Source organism: Geotrypetes seraphini, chromosome 5, assembly GCF_902459505.1.
Source record: "Geotrypetes seraphini chromosome 5, aGeoSer1.1, whole genome shotgun sequence".
NCBI classification, from domain to species: domain Eukaryota; kingdom Metazoa; phylum Chordata; class Amphibia; order Gymnophiona; family Dermophiidae; genus Geotrypetes; species Geotrypetes seraphini.
Genome location: NC_047088.1, coordinates 263,663,806 through 263,677,360, shown reverse-complemented (window position 1 = coordinate 263,677,360; position 13,555 = coordinate 263,663,806). Strand labels below are relative to the sequence as shown.

The following is a 13,555-nucleotide window of genomic DNA, read 5'->3' as shown; positions in this document are numbered from 1 at the left end:
CTGAGGAGTCGGAACATTTATCTACCGACTCCATTTTTGAACTTGGCATACCAATCACGAGCGATTCTTTCAGCTATAGCACCCACTATATACACAGCACAAATGTTGCTAGCAGCTTCTGCGGCCTTAGGACCTTGATTAAAAGCAAAAAGAAGGTGGTGTCGAAAATGCTCATTTCTCTCAACTTGACATTCCATTTTAACGATCTGAAAATTAACCAGTGCTGTGGAGTTGGAATCGGAGTCAAGGAGTCGGAGTTGGAAGAAATTTAGGGTACCTGGAGTCGGAGTTGGAGTCTGAAGTACAGAAAACTGAGGAGTCGGAGTCGGAACATTTATCTACCGACTCCACAGCCCTGCAGACTACGGTGGAGTGTGTTGTGAGCCAAGACTGTGTTAAGTCTACTGTGGTGGGAGAAGATGGTACGGGTACCATAAGATACAGAGCTGTACCAAATAGCATATTTTCCAATTCAACCAAATACAAATACTGCTTTAACATAACAAATAATAAAAGAAGCGACATGAAATCAAAGAGCAAGTGTTTGTTTCAGTAGGATTTAACATAGCAAAGCCCAGGATTATTCATATTTGAATTTAAATCACTATTTGGTCAATGCAAATAATGTATTCGGGGGCCCTAATTGAATTGAATATGAATATTCAGTACAGCCCTATAAGACCCCTCCCTCACTGAGACAGAGTCTCCTTATAGTAGGCAATGGTTGGACACCGTGGTGGGAAATGGCTAGCTAACTCATCCATATGATTACATAGAAACATGACGGCAGATAAAGGCCAAATGGCCCATCTAGTTTGCCCATCCGCAGTAACCATTATCTCCTCCTCTCTCTGAGAGATCCTGCATGCCTATCCCAGTCTCCACCACCTCTACCGGGAGACTGTTCCACGCATCTACCACCCTTCCAGATTACTCTGGAGCCTATCACCTCTTCACTTCATCCTATGCCCTCTCATTGCAGAGCTTCCTTTCAAATGAACGAGACTGACTCATATTACCAGTATGTGGCTGACTCATCCTGCTGACCATGAAGAATGAACACTGACCTTAGGATCACACAATTACTGGAATAACTGTTCCCTATTCACAGTTCAGTGCTTCAGCCACCCTAGATTTTGTTTCTAAATGAAGCAGTCGCCCTACTCGCTATATTTAATACAGTTTTCAAGGTACCTTCATGCAGGATATTGAAGAATATCTCCCGGTTGGTCCCCAAGGCAGTGAATGTGACAGACTCCCAGGGGGTCCCTGTGTGCAAATCAACCATCTGTTTCTCCCGATTCCTCTCAACACGAATCCATTTCCGCCTGTACCTAAAAAGAAAATATCCAGAAAAGACTGACACCTCTGGAGAAATGCACATTGTACCACATGAAACTGGAAAAGCCGGTCATGGAAGACCAGTCATTGGATTCACTGTAGTCCATTTTATCTCACTATGCTTTCTAGATTCTAATTTCACTTTCTTCCTCTATTAGTTGCCATGTGTACAGTGCTCAGAAAGTTCTCTGATGGGTGGTATATAAAGCATTAAATAAACCTGAAACCACCACTGGGACCGGGATCGAGATCAGCTGCTTTTCAGTGTCACCCAGAAGACTGGGCTTCAGATCTCTTTCCCCCCACTTCCTGCTCCACTTGGTGAAAGGCTAAGAACAACCCAGCACAGCTCACAGTCAAAGACCTCCAGTGGATATACTAAAGTGACCCTACTCTTGAATAAGGAATTTGTGTCGGAAGTTCCTGAAGGGAGCCATGTGTACAAAACTAAGAAGAGGCTGTACAGATGTCTCCTAGATGAGCAGAGATATTGTGCTTGATGATCCCCTAATGAGGGAAGGCTGGGAAGGAGCAAGAAGAGAAACCGTGTGTGCCTGCTGGTTCTCGGAGGGCAACTGGAACAAAATTCTTTGGGAGAGAAAGCTGTTCATAATGGTTCCCTGCCGAGAACTGGTTATGAAGGTGAAAGAAGAGAATCTTAAAGAGACAGAACCAGAGAATTCATAGTTGTTCCTTGCACACACAGCCTCCCTTTCTCTGGTGTTTCTAAGAACCACCTCCTGTCTCCAGCGTAAGCCCCAACTCCCAAGGTCCCATCTCACCAGATAAAATGGTTGCCAGGACTGGGAATGAAGTCAAATTTGGTGCTGATACGTCCACTTTCGTGCTGGAGGTATGACGTTTCCACACTCAGATGCTGTGTACTCTTGGCGTAGTGTCCAATCCAACTCAGCAACCACTGATAGCTCTTATCTCTGCTGGGCACCTCCAGTGTTATCATATAGTGACGCCTGAACACAATCATCCCAATCTGGGCCCCTTTACGTGCCAACGCCAAGGCAGTGCCTAAACCCACCAGTCCAAAACCTGCCCCAAAGTAAGGATTGTCCTTCAATGCCACTACAAAGTCTGAAAAAGGCATTTTCTTGAGATCACCGCATGTTCCTCTTTGAGAAGAGAAGGTAGCTCCTAAGAAATAGAAAGAGCCAATGAGAAAATCAGTCTGAATCTAAATGAACTAAAGTCATGGTAAATTTGAATGTTCCTGTTAACCCATGACTTCTCTCTGTTCCACTTGCTCCTTGGAGCAATTCAGAGCCAGAATTGAAGAACAGAAATGAAAGGTCAGGGATAGCAGGAAGCATGAATGAGGATAAGAGTTATAGAGGATGTTATGTTAGGTGCCATCGACTCGTGTTTGAGTCCCAGGGACTTAACCAACATCATCAAGTTTTTGTGGCAGAATGCAGAAGTAGATTGTTGGAAATTTCTTCTGTACAGTATAAATTCAACGTTGTCACATCAAACGTAATCCTCTGCCTCCAACACTGTCCATCTGCTGCTGGGTGGTACATTGTTAGTCTGACATCTCTGCTGAAACCTGCCCGCCTTACTGACAGGTTCTCAGATGCATGACAAGTCCATGTACCATGACAGGATAGTTAGGAGAAATTCCCAAGAACTGAAACTGCTTCTCCTTTTATTGATTATGACAGGAGTCGCCATTCAACATATCATAAGTAATTGGAAAAACTGCAGTAGATTAAATTATACCTTCTGGTGGAATTTGTTGTGTCACATTTATAGAATGGAAAGCATAATTGCTATACAAAAAGGGAATTATAATAAATTTAAAAAGATCTGGGGGCCATTGACAACTTACTGCAATGAATAGATACCATTTTCTATTGAAAGTATATTTGCAAATGGGGGGAGGGGTGGTCTAAAGTTTACTGAAGGTTTAATCAATAGGAAAGAATATTTTATAGTTGTATATTTTTGATTAAATATTATGGAAAGGGTGGGTGGGAAGGGAATAAATTTAAGTATTTGATGTTATAGTAGAAAGAAATTCAAGTGATGTATTTAATTTCAAATGTTTTATTATTTGTACACTTGATGTAAGATTAAAAATGAATAAAGAATTTAAAAAAAAAGAAAGTATATTTGCAAGTAGGGGGAGGAGGGTTGCTTTTAGTTTACTGTGGGTTTAATCAAACGAATATTTATACTGTATATTTTTGATTAAATGTTAAAGGAAAATGGGGGGTGGGAAGGGAATAAATATATATATTTGATGTAATATTAGAAAGAAATTTAAGTGATGTATTTAATTTCAAATGTTTTGTTATTTGTACACTTGATGTGGGATTGAAAATGAATAAAGAATTATTAAAAAAAAGAAAGAAAGAAACTGCTGCTCCTTAGGATCATATATTACCTGAAATATAATATGTTCTACTGTGGATATTTAATGCATGTTTTTTTTCTTTGTTTTATTACACTGCACCGTTTTACCCATCACCTGTTCCCTAAGTAGCCTCTCACATAGCAAGAGGCCTCCTTGCCCTGAGAACTGAAGTCTCCTCCACAGGTCCTAACTCGGCCTTTTCTACCCATTCCTTACCTGTCGGACGAGCAAAGCAGCACTCAGGCTGCAGCAGTGCGTTTCAAGCCTCGCACGGGCTCCCGGAAGCGTAGCTGACCTTTGCTTTTGCCCGGCTTTGTTCGAAGTCAAGGTTGGAGGCAAATGGTGTAACTGTAAACGAGGCTTGCAACGCAAGCTCCACCCAATGACACTCCTCCACCCCTCCTCCGGATGTGCGATGACCGAGAAGCCATAGGCTAAAGAGGAAACCAGTGAGACGGTGTGCACGCGGAAAAGGCCGGCCCTGCGCGGACCATAGAGATGCGGAAAAGGCCGGCCCTGCATGGACCATAGAGACGCGCGGGCAGACGGGGCCGAGCCGCCGGCTCTTTCGCACAGGTAGGTCCGAGTCGCCGGGCCCTGACGTCTCTCCCTCCCGGGGAGAGGTTGGCCCCGTTCATAACACTGACTTGAGAAGAAATGAGGGCAGGGCGGGGGCTCAGTGGACTTGTGGGCCCAGGTCAGCGCTAGAAAAAGCAGCAATTACTTCAGAAAGTTTGGATTTCTTAAGCCTTAGTTTAGTCAAACCAGCAATAAAATACAATCTTTATTCAATCCATTTTCTCTACTGTTCTCCCAGGGGAGCTCAGAACGGTTTACATGAATTTATTCAGGTACTCGAGCATTTTCTTTGTCTGTCCAGGTGAGCTCACAATCTGTCTAATGGACCTGGGGCAATGGGGGGATTAAGTGACTTGCCCAGGGTCACTTAAACCCGCAACCTAAGGGTGCTGAGGCTGGAGCTTTAACCACTGCACCACTCTAGAAATCAAAATGTAAAAGTGATCCAAGAATAGGACAATGAAGCCATTGTGACATCACTGATGAGATTGGCTCTTATTGGTGGAATGAGGCATTGTGATGTCACAATACCAGCTCTGGTTATCAGAGGCTGAAGCTTTTCACACTATTTATTCATTCAATTTTCTATACTTTTCTCCCAGGGGAGCTGAGAATGGTTTCCATGAATTTATTCAAGTACTTGAGCATTTTTCCCTGTCTGTCCCGGTGGGCTCACAATCTAATGTACTTGGGGCAATGGAGGGATTAAGTGACTTGCCCAGGGTCAGAAGGAGCAGCTTGGGTTTGAACCCACAACCTCAGGGGGCTGAGGCTGGAGCTTCAACTACTGCACCACTTTAGAAATCAAAATGTAGTAAAAGTGATCCAAGTGAAGGACAATCCAGCCATTGTGACATCACTGATGAGGTTGGCTCTTATTGGTGGAATGAGGCATTATGATGTCACAATACCAGCTCTAGTTATCAGAGGCTGAAACTTTTCACACTATTTATTCATTCAGCTTTCTATACTGTTTTCTCAGAGGAGCTCAGAATAGTTTATATAAATTTATTCAGGTACTCAAGTATTTTTCCTTGTCTATCCTGTTGGGCTCACAATCTATCTAATGTACCTGGGGCAAAAGGGGATTAAGTGACTTTCCCAGGGTCACAAGGAGCAGTGTGGGGATTCAACCCACAACCTCAGGGTGCTGAGGCTGGAGCTTTAACCACTGCGCCACTCTCTCCCCTCATTTTTTTAACACCTCCCTCCTCTCTATAACAAACTATTTTTCCTAATAATTTCTGTGCTGCCCCGATTCCAATGGGTACAATCAGAGATTCCAAATCTGACACTGCCTGGGGATGAAAGTGCTAAACCAGACCTGGCTATAAAGCCTCCAACCTTAAACTGGATAACTTGGCATCTCTATTGCAACTTTATTTTCCTTCCCTTCCCCCTCAGCAAGCTCACAGTTACTACCTTAATCTGGGCCAACCAAAGAAGCTGATTCACTCCAGTTATACCACTCTGATTTTTAGCATGCACACCAGGGAGACAAAACCAGGTCTTTTTAAGCGCCTGACTCCTGCCAAGCACCTTCATCACTGCCGTTACGAGCTGCTAAGGGGGGATAGAAGACACTCAGTCTGAGATCAATGCGACAACCGCTGCCCTCCCGTAACGGAAGCAGCATTCCAACCCTTCTCCTGCACGGGACTCACCTGGCGACGAGACACAGAAGCAAGCCGCGTTCCAGTCTGGAGTTCATCACATAAGCAGTAAGCTCAGCACAGGCACACATTGGATCAGCTGCAGCACAATGGGCCAATCACTAACGACCTTAGAACTTGAGTTCGTTTGTGATTGGCCCGTTGTGTTGCAGCTGAACCAATGTGTGCCTGTGATGAGCTCCATGCCAATGTGACATGCTGCTGATTCGTCGGGATTCGGACGGAGCTCAGCACTGCTCCAGACTGCAAATAAGGTAGGCCTCAAGTCGGGAAGATAGGAACCCCAGTTTCATCCCCGTGGGAGTCCCATTGACCTAGGGGGAATTCCTTCCCCCCCGGCAATGCTGTGCATTCTACTCCCTCACCTTGGACCAGAGCTTGCCCTCATCCTTGTTGCAACCTGGCAGAAGTTTGAAAATTGCTCGCTTTCTTAGCTGGTCAAGAAATAGAAATAGAAACAAAGCAAAAACAAAATTAAAGGATATCATTTTATGGGCTTAATTTAATACATTTTGGGCCAGATTCTGTAAATGTCGCCCTACAGCTGCCTGACTTAATTATTTTAATTGGCCACACCGTTAAAAACCACTTAAAAAGTAGGCACTTATCAAGGTAGGCATTGTAAATGCGTCTACAGCAAGCCGCCTAACGGCAGAGTTGACCTTAGGTTAAGGGTGATTCTAAAAAGAACTTAGGTGCTTGCAGCGTAAGCCAGTAAAACTCTGGCCTACATTGCAGACGCCTAAGTTTTGTGATGAGCGTCACTGGTCGAGATTCTTTAAATGACGCCTAAGCGTGAATGGCTGGTATCATTTTAGTAGGTGGCTGCCGATTTAAGCGCCGTTGCCCGTGTACACAATCTGGCCTCTTACAATTAACTTTTGTGATAATAAGAGAATATAAGTGAAACTAAAAACATTCCAGTGACAGACTTAAAGAAAAAATGTAGGGTAGGAGCAGTAGGGAAATAGGGAGAGATGGATAGATGAGCAAAGGGGAGGAGGGTGAAACACTTTGGGCTCCTTTTACTAAGGTGCGCTAGCGTTTTTAGCACGCACTAATGCCCTCACGCAGCTTAGCAAAAGGAGTCCTATATAATTTTCGAGGGTAAAAATAGGTGCAAATCTATATGGGTTCATTTTCTTTGGTCAGTTTCCAAAAGGAACATATTTTAAGATTATATTAGGAAGAATGAGCCTTTTTGTTAAAAAAAACACATTTTGCAAGAGAAAACCTGACTGGCTGGTCCCCAAGGACTGGGTTCAAATTTCCTTAGGTCAGCACTGCCACCCTCAGATTGTCTGATCAAAATGTAATTTTCAGATGCTGGCAGATTAGTTTTACAGTTATGAGAATATCAAAACATTAATGATTTTGATTGGAATTAGAAATACATAGATAACTATGAAATTATTGCAAGATGAACGGTCTCCATTTTAATAGGTTAATCGTTCATATTTGGATAACTTTTCTGCTATACTTCATTGAAAGGAGAAAAAATAATCATTACCTTAATAACAATTTAAATAGTCTCATTTAACCAAAACAATAACATTATAGCATTTGTATTCTTGCATTTGCTTAAACATCCAAGTTAGCTGATGTGGTTAAACAAAATAAGCTTAAAACAAATTTAGAGGCTCATTTTCAAAGCACTTAAACATATCAAGTACTAAGGTAACCTATGGTATTTTGTTTGTGTCTAATTGGTTTGAAAATGAGCCCCTTTGACTGTCATCCAGGTCCACACATGAAAAACTTAAAATACTGTCTTCTGTAGCTCTCTCTTCTTCATCTTCTTGTTTGTTCATAATCTGGAAAAGTTCCTGCTTTATATATAACGTGGAACTCGCGCTCAAATACCTTCCGTAATGAACCCTAGAATAGTCACGATGTGGCTCACAACGGGATAACGGCCACAATCCTGCTCTCTACCTTCTTCTTTTCCCTTCCTAGGTCTCCCATGTTATCTACGTGAGTGTGGTATTTGATTATCTCGCTCCCACTTTTATCGCTTTTCTGTCTAGATTGTATTGCCTTCATTTATATACCTAATTTTGGTAGTGCCTAGCACAGCTAGGCAGTTTGTAATTGCTAGTGTATAGAGCACATGTAAATAAATAAATGTTATGGTTAGCATTATCAAGGGCACCATGTCTAGCATAGTGTAGGATAGTTGTATGTTGGCTATAATTTTTGTGTTGTATTTTTTTTCAGGTGCTTTGCTGCTTATGTGATTGTTAAACTGAAAACACTGCATCCGAATGGAGTCTGAGGATGCAGCTGCGCAGGTCTCCAGCATGGTGAACGGTTTATATGTAGGGATGTTATTAGTGCCTTCAGCAGCCTCTAGAAGCTCCTTCCATGAGAGCGGTGGGACTGCTAAGGAGGGCAGAGTGGGGACAGACAAGAGCTCCCCACCGACTGTTCAGCTGCGATGTCTGCGACTGAGAGCATCCACTGGCAGAGAAGATGCACTTCCAAAAACAGTTGCAGTAGAAGCTTCAGGAGAGGTTTACACTAGCAAAGCTGCAGGTAAAGGATACCTATCTTTTCCCTTTCTCCTTTCTGCATTAACCATTACCTGTGCAAACATTTTGAGTATGCCATATCTAAATACAGAGAAAACAAAAGTCTTCTTGGCAAGCCCCAACGACAAAATAACAAAAACATCATTAAAAATAAACAGCCACGAATATCCGATTTCCAAAACCATAAAAATCCTGGGAGTCACTCTAGACACGCACTTGACCATGGCTGACCACACAAACTTAACAGTGAAGAAGTGCTTCTACGCTCTATGGAAGCTAAGGACCATTAAAAAATACTTTGACACAACATCCTTCAGTTTACTGGTGCAATCGCTGATCCTATCCACCCTGGACTACTGCAACATCGTCTACCTGGGTATCCCACAAAAAACAATAAAGAAGCTGAGATTAGTACAAAACACTGCAGTTCGCTTAATCTTTGGACTGAGAAAACAAGACCACATTAGCCCATACTACAAAAAGCTGCACTGGCTGCCAATGGAGGCACGAATACAGTTCAGATTTGCATACATCTGCTTCAAACAAATCTGGGGCCTAGCACCTTCCTACCTGCAAACACACTTTACTCTACACAACCCCACACGAACAACCAGAAACAAAAACATCTTCGCCTATCCTAAAATTACCGGCTGCAAATACAAATCCTACCTTGACAGAATCTTCATGTTCCAAGCAAACAGACAACAATCCTGACTGGGAAACTACATAAATAAAACCAGACAGACCTACAACGCATTCCGAAAAGCTATCAAAACCACTCTGTTTGACAAATTCATCACCTAAACAGACCAATCCGCGCTCACTACGCTTTTTCCCCCCTACAAACCCGAAGCAATCTTCAGGCAATTCCTACCCCTCTCACTTTCCCTCCCACTTTTAACCCCTCTTACTTTTCCCTCCTCTACCTCCCCCCCACCCCTTCTTCTGTAACTTTCCCCTCATGCATCATGTCCAGCCTTCTTTCGATGTTGAACCGCCTAGAAGTCGTCTGACTATGGCGGTATAGAAAAATAAAGTTGTTATTATTATTATTATTATATCCGTGTTTTCACCCTTACAGATATGTTTTAGCTGATCGTCTATCATCTGTCCATTACCAAAGCTATTGTCTGGACTGGGCTTTAGGGAAACATCGTCTCATTTTCATATGGTTACCCCAAACACTTTTCAGCTGTGTTTGACCATAAAGGCAGCATCTTCTGAGTGAAACTGTCTGTCCAATTTGCTGGCACCCACACATGGAAGATATTTCTATCATCAAGGAGAATTCTTTATAAGATGTTGCAAGTTAGCTAGTGTAGAAGTAATTGAATGCCAGAGGAAAAGATCAAGAATAGTTAAATATCTAAGCAGTATAATGCATGTAAGAAGATGGGCTGAAGGATCCTTGTTTTTATTTAGTCTGTTGAAAGGAAGACTGAGGGGATAAGTTTGAATCTATAAAAGGGGTTGGTGATAGTTCTTCAGCCTGTGCCAAGAAAAGAGCCAAAGCAATTTACCGTATTTTCACTCATATACCGCACACCCGTGTAAAATGCGCACACGGGTATAGCGCGCGGGAAACTGTAATTTATGTAAATAAATTTTTATATACCGCGCACACCCCCTATACCGTGCATGCCGCCCCGACTCTCCCGTCGCTGCCCGACTCTCCTTTAGCCCGCCCCGACTCTCCTCTGGCCAGCCCGACTCTCCTTTAGCCCGCCCGACTCTCCTCTCCCCCTTGAAGTCCTGTCCCCACCCTGAAAGCCTGATGCCCCCCCCCCCGATGTCCGATTCACCCCCCTCGCAGGACCGCTCGCACCCCCACCCCGAAGGACCGCTCGCACCTGCACCCCCACCCCGAAGGACCGCTCGCACCCCCACAGCCTCCCCCCATCATGCCTACCGTCGTCCTGCTGCTTCCTCTTCCGGCGGTCCCGCCCTTTCTCTGACATAAGGTTCCTCTAGTAGAGGAATTTTAGTTTCTGGAAAAGAGTAATCTGGGTTTTTTCTTCTGCAGGGGAAGGAGCTGTGCAAAGGTTGAAGTCTTCTTCCCTGGAAGAGCAGAAGGACTGGCAAGACAAGGAGAAGAGATCCCAGCTCCAGCAGAGGAAAGAGCTCACTGGGAGGAGGGAGCCTAGCTCCATGGAAGAAGATGAAAAGGAAGAGAGGCCGGGTGAAGCAGGAGCCAACGGCAAGAAGAGAAGCCATGTAAAAGCCGAGACAGTCAGGCATTTTAAAGGTAGAGCCCCCGGATACCCAAAGGTTTGTTTTAACTGGAAACTGGAGGGTTTGGGCTATAATAATGGGTTTATTAGAGAACAGTGAAGCCCTATAGACAGTTTTTACTGGAGTCCTCTCTCTCTCTCTCTCTCTCTCTCTCTCTCTCTCTCTCTCTCTCTCTCTTTTTTCTATGTACTGGCCAGATTGCATGGGAAAAAGTGGAATTAGAAAGGAGAGTTGCTGCACTTTTATGTGGGAAAGAAAAGGCAGCTTTCAGAACAAACTTGTTCATTTAAATTGTGAGATGCCAATTCCACCTGTAGCATTGCTGTGTGAAAATGGCAACCCATGGCTCATGTGAGGAAGCGGTGCTTTGGGACTGTGAGCACAAGAATCCTTTATTTTAAAAGAGGTTCCACACTTTTTATGTTCACAGCAGTAAGTCTAGAGCTGCAGGTGTTAATATTTCACTTGAAAAATAACATTGACTTCACTTTAGCAGATGCTCCTGGAAAAGCTCTGTCTGAAGAGAGTTCCATATTCGGGGAAAGAGACCGTCTTGTGCCCTTCAGTTCATTTCTATGTGGTATTTTGGTTTTTTTGTAGGTGATGTTGTTGAGGAAGGCACAGAGTATCTGTTCAGAACCCATATGTGTCCCGAGTGCAAGCGCTGCTTTAAAAAGAGGACTCACTTGGTGGAACACCTTCATCTGCATTTCCCAGACCCCAACTTGCAGTGTCCAAACTGTGACAAGTTCTTCACTAGCAGGAGCAAGCTGAAGATCCACATGATGCGGGAGGTTGGCGAGAAGAGCCACCGCTGCCCCCTGTGTGACTACAGTTCAGTGGAGAAGAATGCCCTAAACCGCCACATGGCATCCATGCACGATAACATTTCAAACTTCTACTCTGACGTGTATTCCTGCCCGGTATGCGAGCAGAAGTTCCAACTCAGCCAGGCCCTGAAGGATCACCTCAAGACCCATAAGATCCAGCAGAAGATCTTGAGATGTTTCCAAGATGGCTGCAGCTGCTCTACGGAGGACCGCAAGGAGTTTATCTGTCACCTGAAGGAGGCACATGGTACCAAGGCAGTGGAGTGCAGGTACCATGCCTGCTCCCTGCTTTTTCCCACACGGGACGAAATGGAGGCCCATCGCAAGAGCCACTATGCTTTCCACTGTGAGCAATGTGACTTTGTCTGCTCCAACAAACACGCTTACCACCAGCACAAGCGACGTGGCCACGCTGGCAGTGAGAAGCTGCAGTGTAACTTCTGCCCCTACACCACCTACAACCCCGTGGAATTTAGTGATCATGTGGGGAAGATGCATGCCAATGAAAAGATCCACAAGTGTACCGAGTGTGACTTTGCCACAGCCCACAAGCGGGTCATCCTCCGCCATATGCTCTTGCACACAGGTGAGGTTGCATTAATAGAGTTAGTGTCGGTCCAGAAGAGCTTAGTGTACTGCAATCCAAGAAAGTAAAAAGGTACTTGGTGTTAGAGTTGCAAGGATAACCACACATGAAGTATGTTTCCATATGTCTTATCTAAGAGCCAAGTTAATTAGTTGCTTTTTTTTTGCTCACCATGTAGTTCTTAGAGGCCACAAAGATTGGGGTTCATAGTTACAGCCACAGATGTGAAGCAACTTCCTGGGACCTTTACACGACTGGCTTTCAATTAGTTGCTATTTACACTTCTCCCTCCATATTCGTGGGGGCTAGGGGCAGAGCTGGCCCGCAAATATTAAAAAACTGCAACTAATATTCGGGCCGGTTCTGCCCCTAACCCCCACTTCTCCTGGCTATTTTAAGCCCTGAAAACCTCCCCTTAAGCCTTACCTGGTGATCTAGCGGGTTTTCAGGCAGGAGCTATCTTCCCACACTCCTGCCCCATGCAGATCGCTCACAGGAAATGGCTGCCTTGAGCTCCTGTAGTCTCTCGAGCCATTTCCTGTGAGCGATCTGTACGGGGCAGGAGTATGGGAAGATCGCTTCTGCCACAAAAACCCGCTAGACCACCAAGTAAGGCTTAAGGGGGAGCTTACAGGGCTTAAAATAGCCTGAAAATGAATTTTGTGGTTTAAAACTGCGAATAAGCGAATCTGTAGATATGGAATTCGCGAATCCGGAGGGGGAAGTGATTCTTGTGGGAAGTAGCGTTTTCCTTTTGAATTTTCTGTGTATTTAATTTTTATTTTATTTTCACTTCTTTAACCAGGTGAAAAGCCTCACAAGTGTAATGTGTGTGATTTCACCTGCCGGGATATGAGCTACCTGTCAAAGCACATGCTGACGCACTCCAGCACCAAGGACTACATGTGCACAGAGTGTGGCTACATCACCAAGTGGAAACACTACCTAAGCGTGCACATGCGCAAGCATGCTGGCGACCTCAGGTAACCTCAGCACCATATGCTAAGAAAAGTCAGATCCTGCTTCCACCAACAACATTTTGCAGTCCTTGTCCAATCCATCATCCTATCCAGACTTGATTACTGCAACTCCATCTACCTAAGCCTAACAAAGAAAAATCTCCTCAGAATCCAACGGATTCAAAATACCGCGGCTAAACTAATCTTCACAAAAGGCAAATTCGACCATGTCTCCCCGCTTCTGTCTAAGCTTCACTGGCTCCCAGTCACCCTCAGGGTTCGCTACAAATGCGCCTGTCTCACCTTCAAATCTCTTCACGGCATCCTTCCTCCCCTCTTTCCACTATCCTGGCTCTCGAGTACCCACCCCACCAGATCCACGCAGAAATTTAAACTATCCTTCCCATCTCTAAATGGCATTTCCCACACAGGAAAACTTGGAACATCCCTCCT

General features: G+C 44.4%; 2 protein-coding genes across 5 annotated transcripts in view; one reads left to right on the top strand and one right to left on the bottom strand.

Moving 5' to 3' along the window:
* The window catches only part of LOC117360276 (mitochondrial chaperone BCS1), a 37,005-nt gene extending 32,908 nt beyond the window's left edge, over positions 1–4,097 (bottom strand). Inside the window, exons 1-3 of one of the 3 annotated variants that reach the window (XM_033943954.1) lie at positions 3,929–4,097; positions 2,124–2,490; positions 1,195–1,334 (exon numbers count right to left, since the gene is read on the bottom strand). In XM_033943954.1, coding sequence (XP_033799845.1) covers positions 1,195–1,334; positions 2,124–2,443 — 460 coding nt within the window. In that variant the 5' untranslated portion in view covers positions 2,444–2,490; positions 3,929–4,097. Of the gene's footprint in view, positions 1–1,194; positions 1,335–2,123; positions 2,491–3,742; positions 3,898–3,928 lie in introns of those variants that run through there. The other 2 variants (XM_033943951.1, XM_033943952.1) reach the window with 2 other exon arrangements.
* A 54-nt stretch (positions 4,098–4,151) lies between these two features.
* The window catches only part of ZNF142 (zinc finger protein 142), a 29,388-nt gene continuing 19,984 nt past the window's right edge, over positions 4,152–13,555 (top strand). The window contains exons 1-5 of one of the 2 annotated variants that reach the window (XM_033945827.1): positions 4,152–4,288; positions 8,182–8,499; positions 10,519–10,740; positions 11,328–12,143; positions 12,949–13,126. In XM_033945827.1, the coding sequence (XP_033801718.1) occupies positions 8,229–8,499; positions 10,519–10,740; positions 11,328–12,143; positions 12,949–13,126 (1,487 nt within the window). In that variant the 5' untranslated portion in view covers positions 4,152–4,288; positions 8,182–8,228. Of the gene's footprint in view, positions 4,289–8,181; positions 8,500–10,518; positions 10,764–11,327; positions 12,144–12,948; positions 13,127–13,555 lie in introns of those variants that run through there. The other variant, XM_033945828.1, reaches the window with a different exon arrangement.